The 12,636-nt window shown below is 50.7% G+C and overlaps 1 protein-coding gene across 1 annotated transcript in view; it reads right to left on the bottom strand.

The window, feature by feature from the left end:
• The window catches only part of COPG1 (COPI coat complex subunit gamma 1), a 28,435-nt gene extending 16,305 nt beyond the window's left edge, over nucleotides 1-12,130 (bottom strand). Inside the window, exons 1-12 of the mRNA XM_001141317.8 lie at nucleotides 11,702-12,130; nucleotides 10,719-10,771; nucleotides 9,096-9,176; nucleotides 8,765-8,836; nucleotides 8,504-8,583; nucleotides 6,711-6,786; nucleotides 6,375-6,467; nucleotides 5,290-5,376; nucleotides 3,821-3,978; nucleotides 3,588-3,721; nucleotides 1,048-1,115; nucleotides 641-829 (exon numbers count right to left, since the gene is read on the bottom strand). Coding sequence (XP_001141317.2) covers nucleotides 641-829; nucleotides 1,048-1,115; nucleotides 3,588-3,721; nucleotides 3,821-3,978; nucleotides 5,290-5,376; nucleotides 6,375-6,467; nucleotides 6,711-6,786; nucleotides 8,504-8,583; nucleotides 8,765-8,836; nucleotides 9,096-9,176; nucleotides 10,719-10,771; nucleotides 11,702-11,738 — 1,128 coding nt within the window. The 5' untranslated portion in view covers nucleotides 11,739-12,130. The remainder of the gene's footprint in view (nucleotides 1-640; nucleotides 830-1,047; nucleotides 1,116-3,587; nucleotides 3,722-3,820; nucleotides 3,979-5,289; nucleotides 5,377-6,374; nucleotides 6,468-6,710; nucleotides 6,787-8,503; nucleotides 8,584-8,764; nucleotides 8,837-9,095; nucleotides 9,177-10,718; nucleotides 10,772-11,701) is intronic.
• Between the last annotated feature and the right edge of the window lie 506 nt (nucleotides 12,131-12,636).

Genomic DNA, 12,636 nt, shown 5'->3' with positions numbered 1-12,636 from the left:
TGAGCCCTGTCTATTCTGACTTTGTCACCTGCACTGGCCCCACAGCTCTTCCGCCCACTGGCCTTCTCTCTCCTTGACTTGCTCCTGCCTTTCCTCCTGGTCCTTTGCACTGATTCAGGTTTGAGCTCAAATGTCACCCTCCAGAAGGGCCTTCCCAGACTGTGCTCTTCCTAGGATCATCCCTGCTGTATTTCTACACTCTTGACTGCAGTACCCATGCCTGAGATGATCTCGTCTACTCCTTTCTTTACCTGTTTACTGTTCCTCTCCCATCCCTAGAAAGGAAGCTCCAGGAGGGCAGTCACCTGCTTTGTTCACTGCTATGTTCCCCTTTTGTCACTCTACATAGCAGACAGCAAGTGCTCAAGAAATACTTGAACAACAAATCAATGAACCCTTAACTGGCCTGGAAACTACTGTTCTTTCAGTACAAGGGGACGATATGGATGGAGGCCTGGAGGCAGGACTACGCACATTTCTCGGAAGGCCAAGTCTCTGCAGAGCAAACTGCTGGCCTCCTCTGAGTCCTCAAGGCTGACCAGCCCCTCAGGTCAGTCCTGGCAGGAAGGCTGTGGCCACAGAGAGCAGGGACAGAGCTCCTTCCTCTGGGGGCCGTGGGTGTCCTGGGGGTAGCAGGTACCTTGAATTCATCCGAGATTTCTGACATGAAGGAGGAGATCTGCTTCATGAGGCGGTCGATGCTGCTCTCGCTGCCCGTCTTAAGGAGGGTAGTGATGGCCAGCGTGGCAATGCTGCGGTTTGAATCTGTGACCAGGTTCTCCAGATCCAGATTACAAGCTGTCACAGCTGACGGATGCTTCATGGCAACCTGTTTTGGGAGGACAGTGACAGAGAGGGCAGGACCCCAATGCTGTCACTACATTTGATGGTTTGGCCCAGTCAGAAGTCCTTTGGATGAGATCATCTCACCATCTAGAAGAAACTAACTGTGACCAGGGCTATTATCCTTCCCAGCCAGGTCAGAGGCTAGGACACACCTCCAGTTGGATCAGACAGCTTCCTCCAACCCCCAACCTGGACTCTTACCTTATTGAGGGTACGAACAGCAGCATAGCGGAGAGCAGCCTTGGGTGAGCTGCAGAAAAGCTGGAGCACTGTGGGGAGATGGATGCCACATGTCAGGTTGCCTTCACTGCTGGGCAGCTGGGAAAACCGGGGGCTGCTGTTCTGACTCAAACCCTCTGCTCAGCTCATTTCCCTGCTGACACCCCCATCCCAACCCAAGACACAGAGCTCCCCTCACCCTGCGCACCTGAGCCATGGACAGAGGCCATAATGTCTGTGAGCACCCAGGGGTTCCAGTGAGGGCTGTTATTCACTGGACATCTGCTGTGTGCCAGGTGCTGTGCTATACAGTGGACATGCCTCACTTCTATAGCTTGCAGCCACCACTAGCCCACTTTACAGATAAGGAGACTGAGGCACAAAGGGGAAAGCAAACAAACTTTAGGTTGGCAGCCAGTAAGTGGCAGAACCAAGATTAAATTCCAAGACTGCCTGCACCTGCAGCCTAAGCCCTTAACCTCTGTGAAGTAATATTCCACTCCTCTCTCCTACTGTGTCTACAGGATCCAACAGAACTTCCCCCTTGGCACCAAGTGCTGAAGAACAAAGTCCTCTCTTAAACAAACGGTTTATTTCCTTTAACTAGATGAGAGCCATTCGGGTACCATATCCCTCCCTTGCCCTGGCTGCCCGGAAGCTCAGAGCTAAATTTGGCACTCAATCATAGGAGCGAAGATGACTACTGTTTTCTGGAATATCTATGTTCGTTTCTTCATAACTTGGCTTTTATTCTCTAATACTCAAAAAAAATTTTTTCTTAATGCTTATTTTGAAGACCCTACTTTATTTACATCTTTCATTATTCTGGAAATATGGGGGATATAATAAGAATGAATGAATACCCAAATCAGTGACTGAATTCATTAGTTCTTTTTTCATTTTTTTTTTTTTTTTTTTTTTTGAGATAGAGTCTCCCTCTGTCGCCCAGGCTGGAGGGCAGTGGCGCGATCTCGGCTCACTGCAACCTCCACCTCCCAGGTTCAAGTGATTCTCCTGCCTCAGCCTCATGAGTAGCTGCGATTACAGATGCGCACCACCACGCCCGGCTAATTTTTGTATTTTTAGTAGAGATGGGGTTTCACCATGTTGGTCAGGCTGGCCTCGGACTCCTGACCTGGTGATCCCCCTGCCTCGGCCTCCCAAAGCGCTGGGATTACAGGCGTGAGCCACCGTGCCCAGCAGTTCATTCTTTCTTCATTTCTAAGCAGGAAGGGAGACTTCTGTCTCCAAACATGAACTCCATCTGTTTGCCTGACCAAGTTTACACTGTTATAGTAGAGAATAATAGAAAAACAGGAGGCCCAATCATTTCTCAAAACCTGCAAATCTAACTCTCCTGCCACAACATCTTTGCTTTCCATGGGCCTGTTCTAAAACACTCCCCTCTTCTCTTCCACTTTGAATCCAGGTTTCTCACCCTGAGCACCTCTCCTTTTCTAGCCTCTCAACATATCCACTTTCCAGTACCAACCACTTTGCACCTCTTCATAGGCTTTCTCCTCCCTGACAGGGGATTCCCACACCCAGAGCAGGGCCCTGCACAGAGGAGACACCAAAGACTCCAGGACTCAAGGCTGCTGGATTCCCCTTAATAACAGCAAACAACGGCTGGGCGCAGTGGCTCACGCCTGTAATCCCAGCACTCTGGGAGGCCGAGGCGGGTGGATCATGAGGTCAGGAGTTCGAGAACAGCCTGGCCAATATGGTGAAACCCCATCTCAACTAAAAATACAAAAATTAGCCAGGCGTGGTGGTGGGCGCCTGTAGTCCCAGCTACTCGGGAGGCTCAGGCAGGAGAATCACTTGAACCTGGGAGGCAGAGGTTGCAGTGAGCTGAGATCGCACCACTGCACTCCAGCCTGGGCGACATAGTGAGACTCCGTCTCAAAAAGCAAAAACAAAAAACAGCAAACAGCAAACAACAAACATGTTGCCTTCTAAGCAATTTGTCTAGATCACACATTTTCTGGCTATATAACCCTATGTAATAGGCATGATCTATCATCCACATCTGAGAAAAGAAAAGGAAGGCATGGAGAGGATGGGCGGCCTTGCCAGGCTTGCCCAGTTGGTAAGGGGCAGAGCCAGGGCTCTAACCCAGGCTGCCGTGCTCCAGTGCTGGAGCTGGAGGCTCAGAACGACCCTCTATACTGTTCTCTCCTTCACCTGGAAAAGTGCAGCCCCACTTCACATGCACCAGTTTCACAGATCCTGGGTTCCTCCACCAGGCCTCCTCCTGTGGCCAGCCAACCTGACAGGCTCCAGAGTGGACCCGAGCCTTACCTCAGCCTCTTCAGCAGTCAGATGGAACTAACAGCAGCCCACCACCAAAACGTGATACAAGTGGGGACTCAGCATAGTATCTGGGGCAGGTGCTTCCTAGGTACAGACTCCTTAACACTTGTTAAGAGCATTTTCTTTCTTTCTCCTAGCCCGGGAACCCAGGCCTAGTTCCCAGCAAGCATAAACATGTGAGGCTGGGTGAAGGAATGCCCAGTGACCTGACACAGCCGGGGCCAGCTCTTTGGCACTGCAGCCTGGCAGATTGACGATGGCCGAGGCGGCTTCATACACCACCATCTCGTGCTTGTTGCGCAAGCAGCTCTCGATGAAGTCAAACAGTGGGCTGTCACGGCTACAAAAGAACATAGGGCGGCAAGAAAACGTTGGGGGTGGCCCAGCATGGTAGGATGACTGAGGCATCATCTAGCTGGTGAGAGATGAGAGCCGTTACCTGCCATCCTCCTCTTCCAGCTGCTTGCTGGCCACCCGGATCATCATGCAGTAGGCAAAGGGAGACTTAAGGCCGTGCCGTGTGACCTTGCTGATCATCTTATTGACGGCTAGGCGGTCATTCTTACGCACATGGTACAGGAGCCCTAGTGCATGGTACTATAGGACAGGAGACAGCAACAGAGTACAAATGTATGACTTTTGGGTATACTGGCTGTGTGGCCCTGGGTGGGTCCTTCAGCCTTCTCATTTCTAAGATGGGCACAGTAGCAGCTACCACACAGAGTGGCTGTGACAACTGCCCCAGGTACTCTGTGTACACAGCCCTCCACACAATGCTTCACAAACCACAGAAGTATATCTGTGGTTCTTGTTCCCACCCCTGCTTCGGCAAGAGCCCTAACAGGTAGCATAAATACAGATATGGAAAGGGACAACAAACAGCACAAAGATGAAAGCAATGTGGGAGACCTGGTGCTTTCAATCAGTGAGAGAGAGAAGGTGGGAGCCAGACCCTGAGCATTGTCATGTTTTGTAAGTCACTGTGTGGGACACCTTAGCCATGAAATCTTGCATTACCCACAACAACCCTGAAGGTAGACAGTTTAATCTTTGCTGACTTGCCCAAAGACTCCTGGCTGGTACTGACAAAGCTAGGCCTGGAGGGCCAGAAGCCCAGGGACTCCCTTTCTAAAGATGTGAGGTCTCATAGTTATTTCCTGTCCTCGATACTCTCTTTTGTTTCCTAAAGGAGCGACATTTGGGGGCAAAGATATGGCAGCTGTGGATGCCTTCTATGTGGGAAGCTTATCTGGCCCTCATAAGTGTTTTGAGGGGCCACAGCTGGCCCTGAAGACAAGAATCGTGCAAAGGATGAGAAGACAGATGAGAGATACAGGGAATACATAAACACACAGGGAGTGCCAATAGGCACTCATGACCCAGATGGGTCACATGTTACATGCATGATCTCAGCTCGTCCTTGCTGCTTTGTGAGGTAGTAACCTTCATTCGTATTTTACAGACAAGGAAACCAAGATCCAGAGAGATAAAAGGAACGGCTGTCCTAGGTCACTGAGGAAGAGTAAAGTGGATGAAAGCCTCATCAAGATAATTCCACACATCATAACAAAGCCAGGCTGGCAAAGGCCTAAATTTAGGTGGCCCTCTGCCTGCCTTGGCCAAGTTTGCCACATCATATGCTCCAAAACAATACTCAGCTGGTTATCAAAATACTTGAATATTTCAGCACCAGCTGGTAAGCAGTCTGTAACCCAAGCGCCCCAAGTGGTACCCTGGATTCTCTAACCCAGGACCTCCTAATTCCTCCCATGATCCAATGACGAAAGGATTAAAGCCTGCTATGGCCAGGGGTCACAAGGATCTCGGTGGCAAGTGTCCATGCCAACTGGCCAGTGCCTTACCACCTGCCTGAGTGTTTTAAATATCACTCCCTTGCTCACATCTCACCTGGACCATGATGTTATCACTGGATGCTGCCTCCTGAGCCTCATTCACCCAGCGCTTGACCACGTCAAAGCTGCACTTCAGCAGGTGCTGTGGGCAACAGGACACATTAAGGGGCAGGTAGGAAGTGTCCCCATCACACATTCTGGGCCCAGTTCTGGTCTTCCCTCAGACACAGCTCAGGGGCTCGCCACTGTCCTGGTCCTCAGAGACCATGGACAAACTCAGGATGCTCCCACCCTCAATGTCCCTCCCCAAGGCATGGGTCAACACCATCCACCCACGACTCTCTTCAATCACCCCAGAGTTTCTTGGCTGTCTTCACTGAGAAGGGTGGGACTCTCAGGCTTACAGATACAGAAGTACTTTATTTTGGCCAGGTGCGGTGGCTCACGCTTTGTAATCCCAGCACTTTGGGAGGCCAAGGCGGGTGGATCACTTGAGGTCAGGAGTTCAAGACCAGCCTGGCCAACATGGTGAAACTACGTCTCTACCAAAAATACAAAAATCAGTTGGGCGTGGTGGTGCACACCTGCAATCTCAGCTACTCAGGTGGCTGAGGCATGTGAATCGCTTGAGCCAGGGAGGCAGAGGTTGCAGTGAGCTGAAATCGAGCCATTTCACTCCAGCCTGGGCAACAGAGTGAGACTCTGTCTCAAAAAAAAAAAAAAAAGAAGAAAGAGAGGCCAGGCACAGTGGCTCACGCCTGCAATCCCAGCACTTTGGGAGGCCGAGGCGGGTAGATCATGAGGTCTGTAGTTCAAGACCAGCCTGGCCAAGATGATGAAACCCTGTCTCTACTAAAAACACAAAAATTAGCTGGGCACAGTGGCAGATGCCTGTAATCCCAGCTACTTGAGAGGCTGAGGCAAGAAAATCACTTGAACCCCGGCGGCAGAGGTTGCAGTGAGCCGAGATCGTGGCACTGCACTCTAGCCTGGGTGACAGAGTGAGACTCTGTCTCAATCAAAAAAAAAAGAAAGAAAGAACGAAAGAAACACTTTCTTTTTTCCTACTGGAATGTGACTCTGAAATTTTCTTCAATTTTCTACCCCACCCCCAGCAGGGCTCCAGCAGCAACTACACACCAAGGAAGACACGAGGGCAGAGCTGGAGACACTGGGCACCTTGTCCACAATGGCTTGTTTCATGTAGCGCTCAATAGCCTGCAGCATGGTGCTCTGTGGGCAAAAGGAGCAGGGTGGAAGGAGATCCAGTCACTCCTTGGCAGCTCTCAGGAGTGCAGGAATGGGGGCAGAGAGGAGTATGAGGAGGAAGTAAGCGTTTCTCATGTGCTCCTGCACACTGCCTCCACCCCACATCACCTGGCTCAGTGAGATAGGGGACACCCCAAAGCATGCAAAAGATGATGCCGAGGCCTCAATCAAGAGGCCAGGAAGCAGGGAGGAACCGGCACGACTCACATCAGTGATCTGGCAGAGGGCTCGCACGGCCGGGCCCCGGTAGTTGTCTTCTTTCCCAGTCATGTCTTTTGTTAGGCTGCAGGGAAGAAGGCATTGTCAGCATGCAGAGAGCCTGGGCCTGTTTACTCCTCTCCAGCTCCCAACACCACCCTTGCCCAGATTACTACACGAGCCTCCTAACCAGTGCTCTCCCTCTATTCCTGCCCCTCCAAGCCTAACTCCACACAGCTGCTGGAGGGAGTTTCATAAGACTCAAAACCAAACAGGTCATCCCCCTGCTTTTGCTAAAAAGTTTCCATAGCTTCCTACTGCCAGTGACCTGAATGTAACTCCTTGAACTTCCCTAACTGGCTATGCTCACTCCTCTCCAGCCTTTGCATGTGCTGTTTCCTCAGCCTGTAGCATTCCTCACCCCTCACCTCCACTCTGTCCTACTCTTTTTTTTTTTTTTGAGACAGAGTCTCGCTTTGTCGCCCAGGCTGGAGCGCAATGGGGTGCGATCTTGGCTCATTGCAACCTCTACCTCCCGGGCTCAAGCTCTACTGCCTCAGCCTCCCCAGTAGCTGGGACTACAGGCACATACCACCATACCCGGCTAATTTTTGTATTTTTAGTAGAGACGGGGTTTCACTATGTTGGCCAGGCTGGTCTTGAACTCCTGACCTTGTGATCCACCCGCCTCGGCCTCCCAAACTGCTGGGATTACAGGCATGAGCCATCACTCCTGGCTTTTTTTTTTTTTTTTTTTGAGACGGAGTCTCGTTCTGTCACCCAGGCTGGAGTGTAAGTGGCATGATCTCAGCTCACTGCAACCTCCACCTCCCCAGTTCAAGCAATTCTCCTGCCTCAGCCTCCCCAGTAGCTGGGATTATAGGTGTGCGCCACCACACCTGGCTAATTTTTGTATTTTTAGTAGAGACGGGTTTCACCATGTTGGCCAGGATGGTCTCAAACTCCTGACCTCAGGTGATCCACCCATCGCAGCCTGTGGATTACATTGTGGATACAGTGCTGGGATTACAGGCATGAGCCACTGCGCCTGTCCTGTCCTACTATTTCTTACTCATCCTTCAGGACTCCACTTAGATCATTCCTCTGGGAGGACTTTCGTAATTCAAATCAAGCTGGATGCTCTTCTGGTCTGCTCTCATAGCCCATAATACTTCCGTGATAAACTATATTACACCCTACCTTAATGGCCTGATGCCTGGTTATTTCTCTGTAAATTCTGGGGCTACAGAGGCCATGTCTATCTTTTTTGTTGCTACATCCCCAGAGCTACACACAGGGACTGACAGACAATATTTTCTAACTGAACCTACAAATCAATGTATGACCCCCCCCAACCTTAAACTGTGGCAGGAAGAAATAAGAGAACTGAGCCCCAATTCTTAAGGGCAGTGATTACACTTTAGTCACATCTCTCCCTGAATCGATTAGCTTAAAGCAGACACCAGTCACTTAGTAAGCAGTATACCGCTTGTACTCTCTTGTTTATTTTTCTTGTGTTCTCTCTTTATACTCAAGAAAGTCTTTGCGAAAGTTCTAAGCTGGTTTGGTTGACTAAGAGAAATCAAGAAAAGGAAGCATTTGTGTCCAAGTCAAGGTCAGAGAATTAAAATAGAAACAGCACACCTGGAGGCTGCCATGGGGTGGGCAGTGGTAACAGGGAAGCTGCCATGGGGTGGGCAGCTGGCAATATGCAACCAAGTCTCACTGTCTGGTACACACAAGAAAAAAATGGTCTGTCAATGGAACCCATCAGAAGAGCCACCCACAACCCCATGACTTGCCTGCTGGTGACAATGATGACATCCTCTGCAATGCAAGACATCTCCTTGATGGTCAAGTAGCACATCCGACGGAGTGTGGGCTGGGAGATAGGTGGGAAAAGCCCTATCAGCCCGGGCTCACCAAGGGCCAGAGTTGGGAGAAGATACCTCCTATCTCCACAAAGGCAGCCCACACTGACTGGTGGGGCCAGCTCTCTTTGGCCCTCCCACCACCTTGTTACAGCTGCCACCTCTCAAGGAAAGCTGGGTTGAGGCACTTACATCATTGGACTGAAAGAGCTTGGTCATGGCAAAGAAGGCCTCAGTCGCTTCCGTGGTCCCCAGGTGCTCCCCCTGTGTTAATCAAGAAAGAAGTCTCAGCTTGGGACAGAGGGTCAGACAGCAGTTCTTTCAGGATCAGCCCACACCGGATCCCCAGACCCTAAAGAGGCTCAAGGGCAACATATGAAACTTGGATGCTGAGGGGACCCAGAGCTGAGCTGTTGTCTACAGCCACGGAGGCTGTCCAATAGCCTAAGAGTGATCGTGATTTGTCCACTCCCCTCCAAGCCCCCAGCACCATTCTCCCTACCCCCAAGCTTCACCCTGTTACCTGGTTTATGAGATAAAGAATCTTGGTGAGGATGTGGGCACATTTCCGAGGGTTGATGGGAGTTTCGTTAAATACACGGGCCTAAGAAGAAGTGACCAAAGATGTTACCTTCTAGCCTAGTTCATATCCCTTCAAGTATATTCAATGTCTGAGAAGTCTCAGGGTAAACTGACTTGTCTAAACAGGGCTTTCTGGGTATGCAACAAGCTTATTTTCATAAGGAAAGGGTTTGTTTTTCTTTAATCAACTACTAATTATTCTTAGACTCTCGTGTAAATATTAGTTAGGGATGCGCTAACCTATTGACTAGCAGATACTTAGCAACCATCTGCTAACTGGAAACAGAAACAATGAACGACAACAATAAAGAAAGAAGCGGCTGGACGCAGTAGCTCACGCCTGTAATCCTAGCACTTTGGGAGGCCGAGGCGGGTGGATCACCTGAGGTCAGGAGTTCGAGACCAGCCTGGCCAACATGGTGAAACCCCGTCTGTACTAAAAATACAAAACTTAGCCAGGCATGGTGGTGGGCACCTGTAATCTCAGCTACTCGGGAGGCCGAGAGGCAGGAGAATTGCTGGAACCCAGGAGGCGGAGGTTGCAGCAAGCCAAGATCATGCCATTGCACTCCACCCCAGGCTGACACCAGCGAGTCTCCATCTCAAAAAAAAAAAAAGAGAAGTGGCTGGGTGCGGTGGCTCACGCCTATAATCCCAGCACTTTGGGAGGCCGAGGCGGGCGGATCAAGAGGTCAGGATTCACACCATTCTCCTGCCTGGCCAACATGGTGAAACCTCATCTCTACTAAAACTATAAAAATCAGCCAGGCACAGTGGCGTGCGCCTGTAGTCCTGGCTACTCGGGAGGCTGAGACAGGAAAATTGCTTGAACCCAGGAGGCAGAGGTTGCAGTTGAGCCGAGATTGTGCCACTGCACTCCAGCCTGAGCAACAGAGTGAGACGCCTTCTAAAAAAAATATATATATATATATAATATATATATAATAAAAATAAACAAGTCAGGCAAAATCTCTACCTGCATAATGGCCACAGTCTAGCTGAGGTGATAGTTTTAAACCAGTTTCCTTAGCTTTGGAATTAACTTTAAATAGAGAAATTTTTTAAATTTTTAAATAGAGAGGCCAGGCGCGGTGGCTCAAGCCTGTAATCCCAGCACTTTGGGAGGCCGAGGCGGGTGGATCACGAGGTCAGGAGATCAAGACCGTCCTGGCTAACGCGGTGAAACCCCGTCTCTACTAAAAATACAAAAAATTAGCCGGGCGTGGTGGCGGGCGCCTGTAGTCCCAGCTACTTGGGAGGCTGAGGCAGGAGAATGGCGTGAACCTGGAAGGCGGAGCTTGCAGTGAGCCAAGATCACGCCACTGCACTCCAGCCTGGGTGACAGAGCAAGACTCCGTCTCAGAAAAAAAAAAAAAAAAAAAAAAAGAAGTAAGCATAACTAACTCTCTTCAGAAACAAAGTTTTCCTGTCTTCCAGAAAACTTCCAGGCACAAGTTTTCTCCCGTGTTGCTCTTTAAAACAACACTTTGAATGTGTTGGTATTTCAGTTGCATTGGTGGTGAATACTTATGATGGAAGCTAGAGGGGAGCAAATGTCACTTGCCTCCTGGAGTACGGCACTCTTCTCAAGGTGCTGGAATGGGTTGGAGCCTCCACCTACAGTCAAGGACAATGGAGAAGGTAGGTTGTGACTCTGAACTTCAAAACTCTCCCAGACATAGGTAAAAGGAAGATGTCCCTTCCTAGTAAATCTAGTAAAGTTCAAACTCCTCAGGAATGGCAATCAAGCCTCTACAATCTGTCTAGGGATCCTACTAGTCTCCTGCAAGCAGGTGGGCTCCACTCTACCCCAAACCACTCACAATCTCCCAGCAGCCCTGGTACAGTCCTGTGCTTCTCATGGTGCCATGTCTTGTGTTCATTTATATAACTTGTAATTAACTAAGTCCCTATGTGCCAGGGACCACCATCTCGTTGTAACTAGTTCCTTCATAGCAGATGACACATTTGCAAATAATTACACGTGTGATTATCTGGTTGATGTCTGTCTCCTCCATCGTGGGTGCAACCATTCTAATATTCCCAGCTCAGGCACTGAGTGTCCCACTTGCTCTGTTGCAGTATCCAGGACACCGTACAGTACCTGGCATACAGTAACTGCTCAATATACTTTGCTGAATAAATGAATGATGGGGTCAGAGTTCCCAGTCACAGGACGCTGGCTCCGCAGGTTACACCCCAGTTTGGCCAGCACCAACGTAGCCCCAGCGAATCCAAGAGGTTGGACGAAGAAAGTAACAAGAGAACATTCGGCCTGGTCCCCTACTTTGACAGATGGGTAAATTGAGGCCGGGGGGGGTGTTTGTCGCGCCCAAGGTCACCCAGAAAATTGCAGTCCGAGCTTACAAGAGTGAGACAGCCGCGCATGCTCGGGCTCTCCGAGGCCTGCCACTGACTAGCTGTGGACCCTGGCACAAGCCCCTGCCCCTCACTGGGCCTCAGCCTTCGGGTCAGGACAGAGAACCAGAAGGAAGGCTCGGCGGGTGGGGGTCCGGCCTCCCTCAGACCCAGGCCTGGCCCCCTCACCTGACTCCTCATCCTTCTTGTCGAATTTCTTCAACATAGTGGAGTCGGTGGGGCGCAATGCAGCAACGCAATGCTCGACGGGCGCGGCACGGAGTAGCGGTGCCACAGTGGTTCTACAGGGACCACTTCCGGGCCCCGGCTGGCCACGTCGCCCTGCGCTCTGCGCAGGCGCATTCCGCGCTCTGCGCCTGCGCTCTTTCCGGTAGCCACAGCCTCGTCTAAGGTTAACCTTAGCTCTGCCGGAGCTGGAGTGGGGAAAGCCAGACGGAGGGGCAAGGGCTAGGTGCAGGGGGTACTGACTAGCATCCCAACTCTGCTCCCTACGCTTCTTTCCGTATACCAAGGGAGGAGGAGGAGCCCCTGCCTCGTTGCGTTGTGGCGTGAGTCTTTGTGGCTTTCGGGTGTGAGGTTGGTGGCACACACTGGCCCGCAGTAAACACGCAATTGATGTGACCGGTCTATGACTGTTATTGCCACCTTCCGAAGGAGCCTTGCCAGCCACTCACTCCTCGCTTTCAGATTCTTTCCCCTGCCTGATTTCCTCCTCAGCTCGAATCGCCATCTAACACTTTATTTTTACTTTCTGGCTTTTATTTGTTTATTTCTCGTTCTGCTGCCCAGGCTGTGGTGCAGTTGTGCGATCCTGGCTCACTGCAGCCTACAGTTCCTGGGCTCAAGCGATCCTCCCACCTCAGCCTCCCGAGTAGAGCTGGGCGCACCACCCCCGACTAATTTTTTAACTTTTGTAGAGACGAGGTCTCACTATGATGTTGCCCAGTCTGGTCTTGAACTCGTGGGCTCAAGCGATCCTCCTTTCTCGACCTTCCAAAGTGCTGGGATTACAGCGGTGAGCCACTGCACCCGGCCACTTTCTTGCTGTTTTGTTTTTTTTTGTTTGTTTGCTTGTTTGTTTGTCTTTTATTCACTGCAGTGGA

This window comes from Pan troglodytes, chromosome 2, assembly GCF_028858775.2.
Source record: "Pan troglodytes isolate AG18354 chromosome 2, NHGRI_mPanTro3-v2.0_pri, whole genome shotgun sequence".
In the NCBI taxonomy this organism is placed as follows: domain Eukaryota; kingdom Metazoa; phylum Chordata; class Mammalia; order Primates; family Hominidae; genus Pan; species Pan troglodytes.
This window is presented reverse-complemented; position numbering and strand designations above follow the sequence as displayed.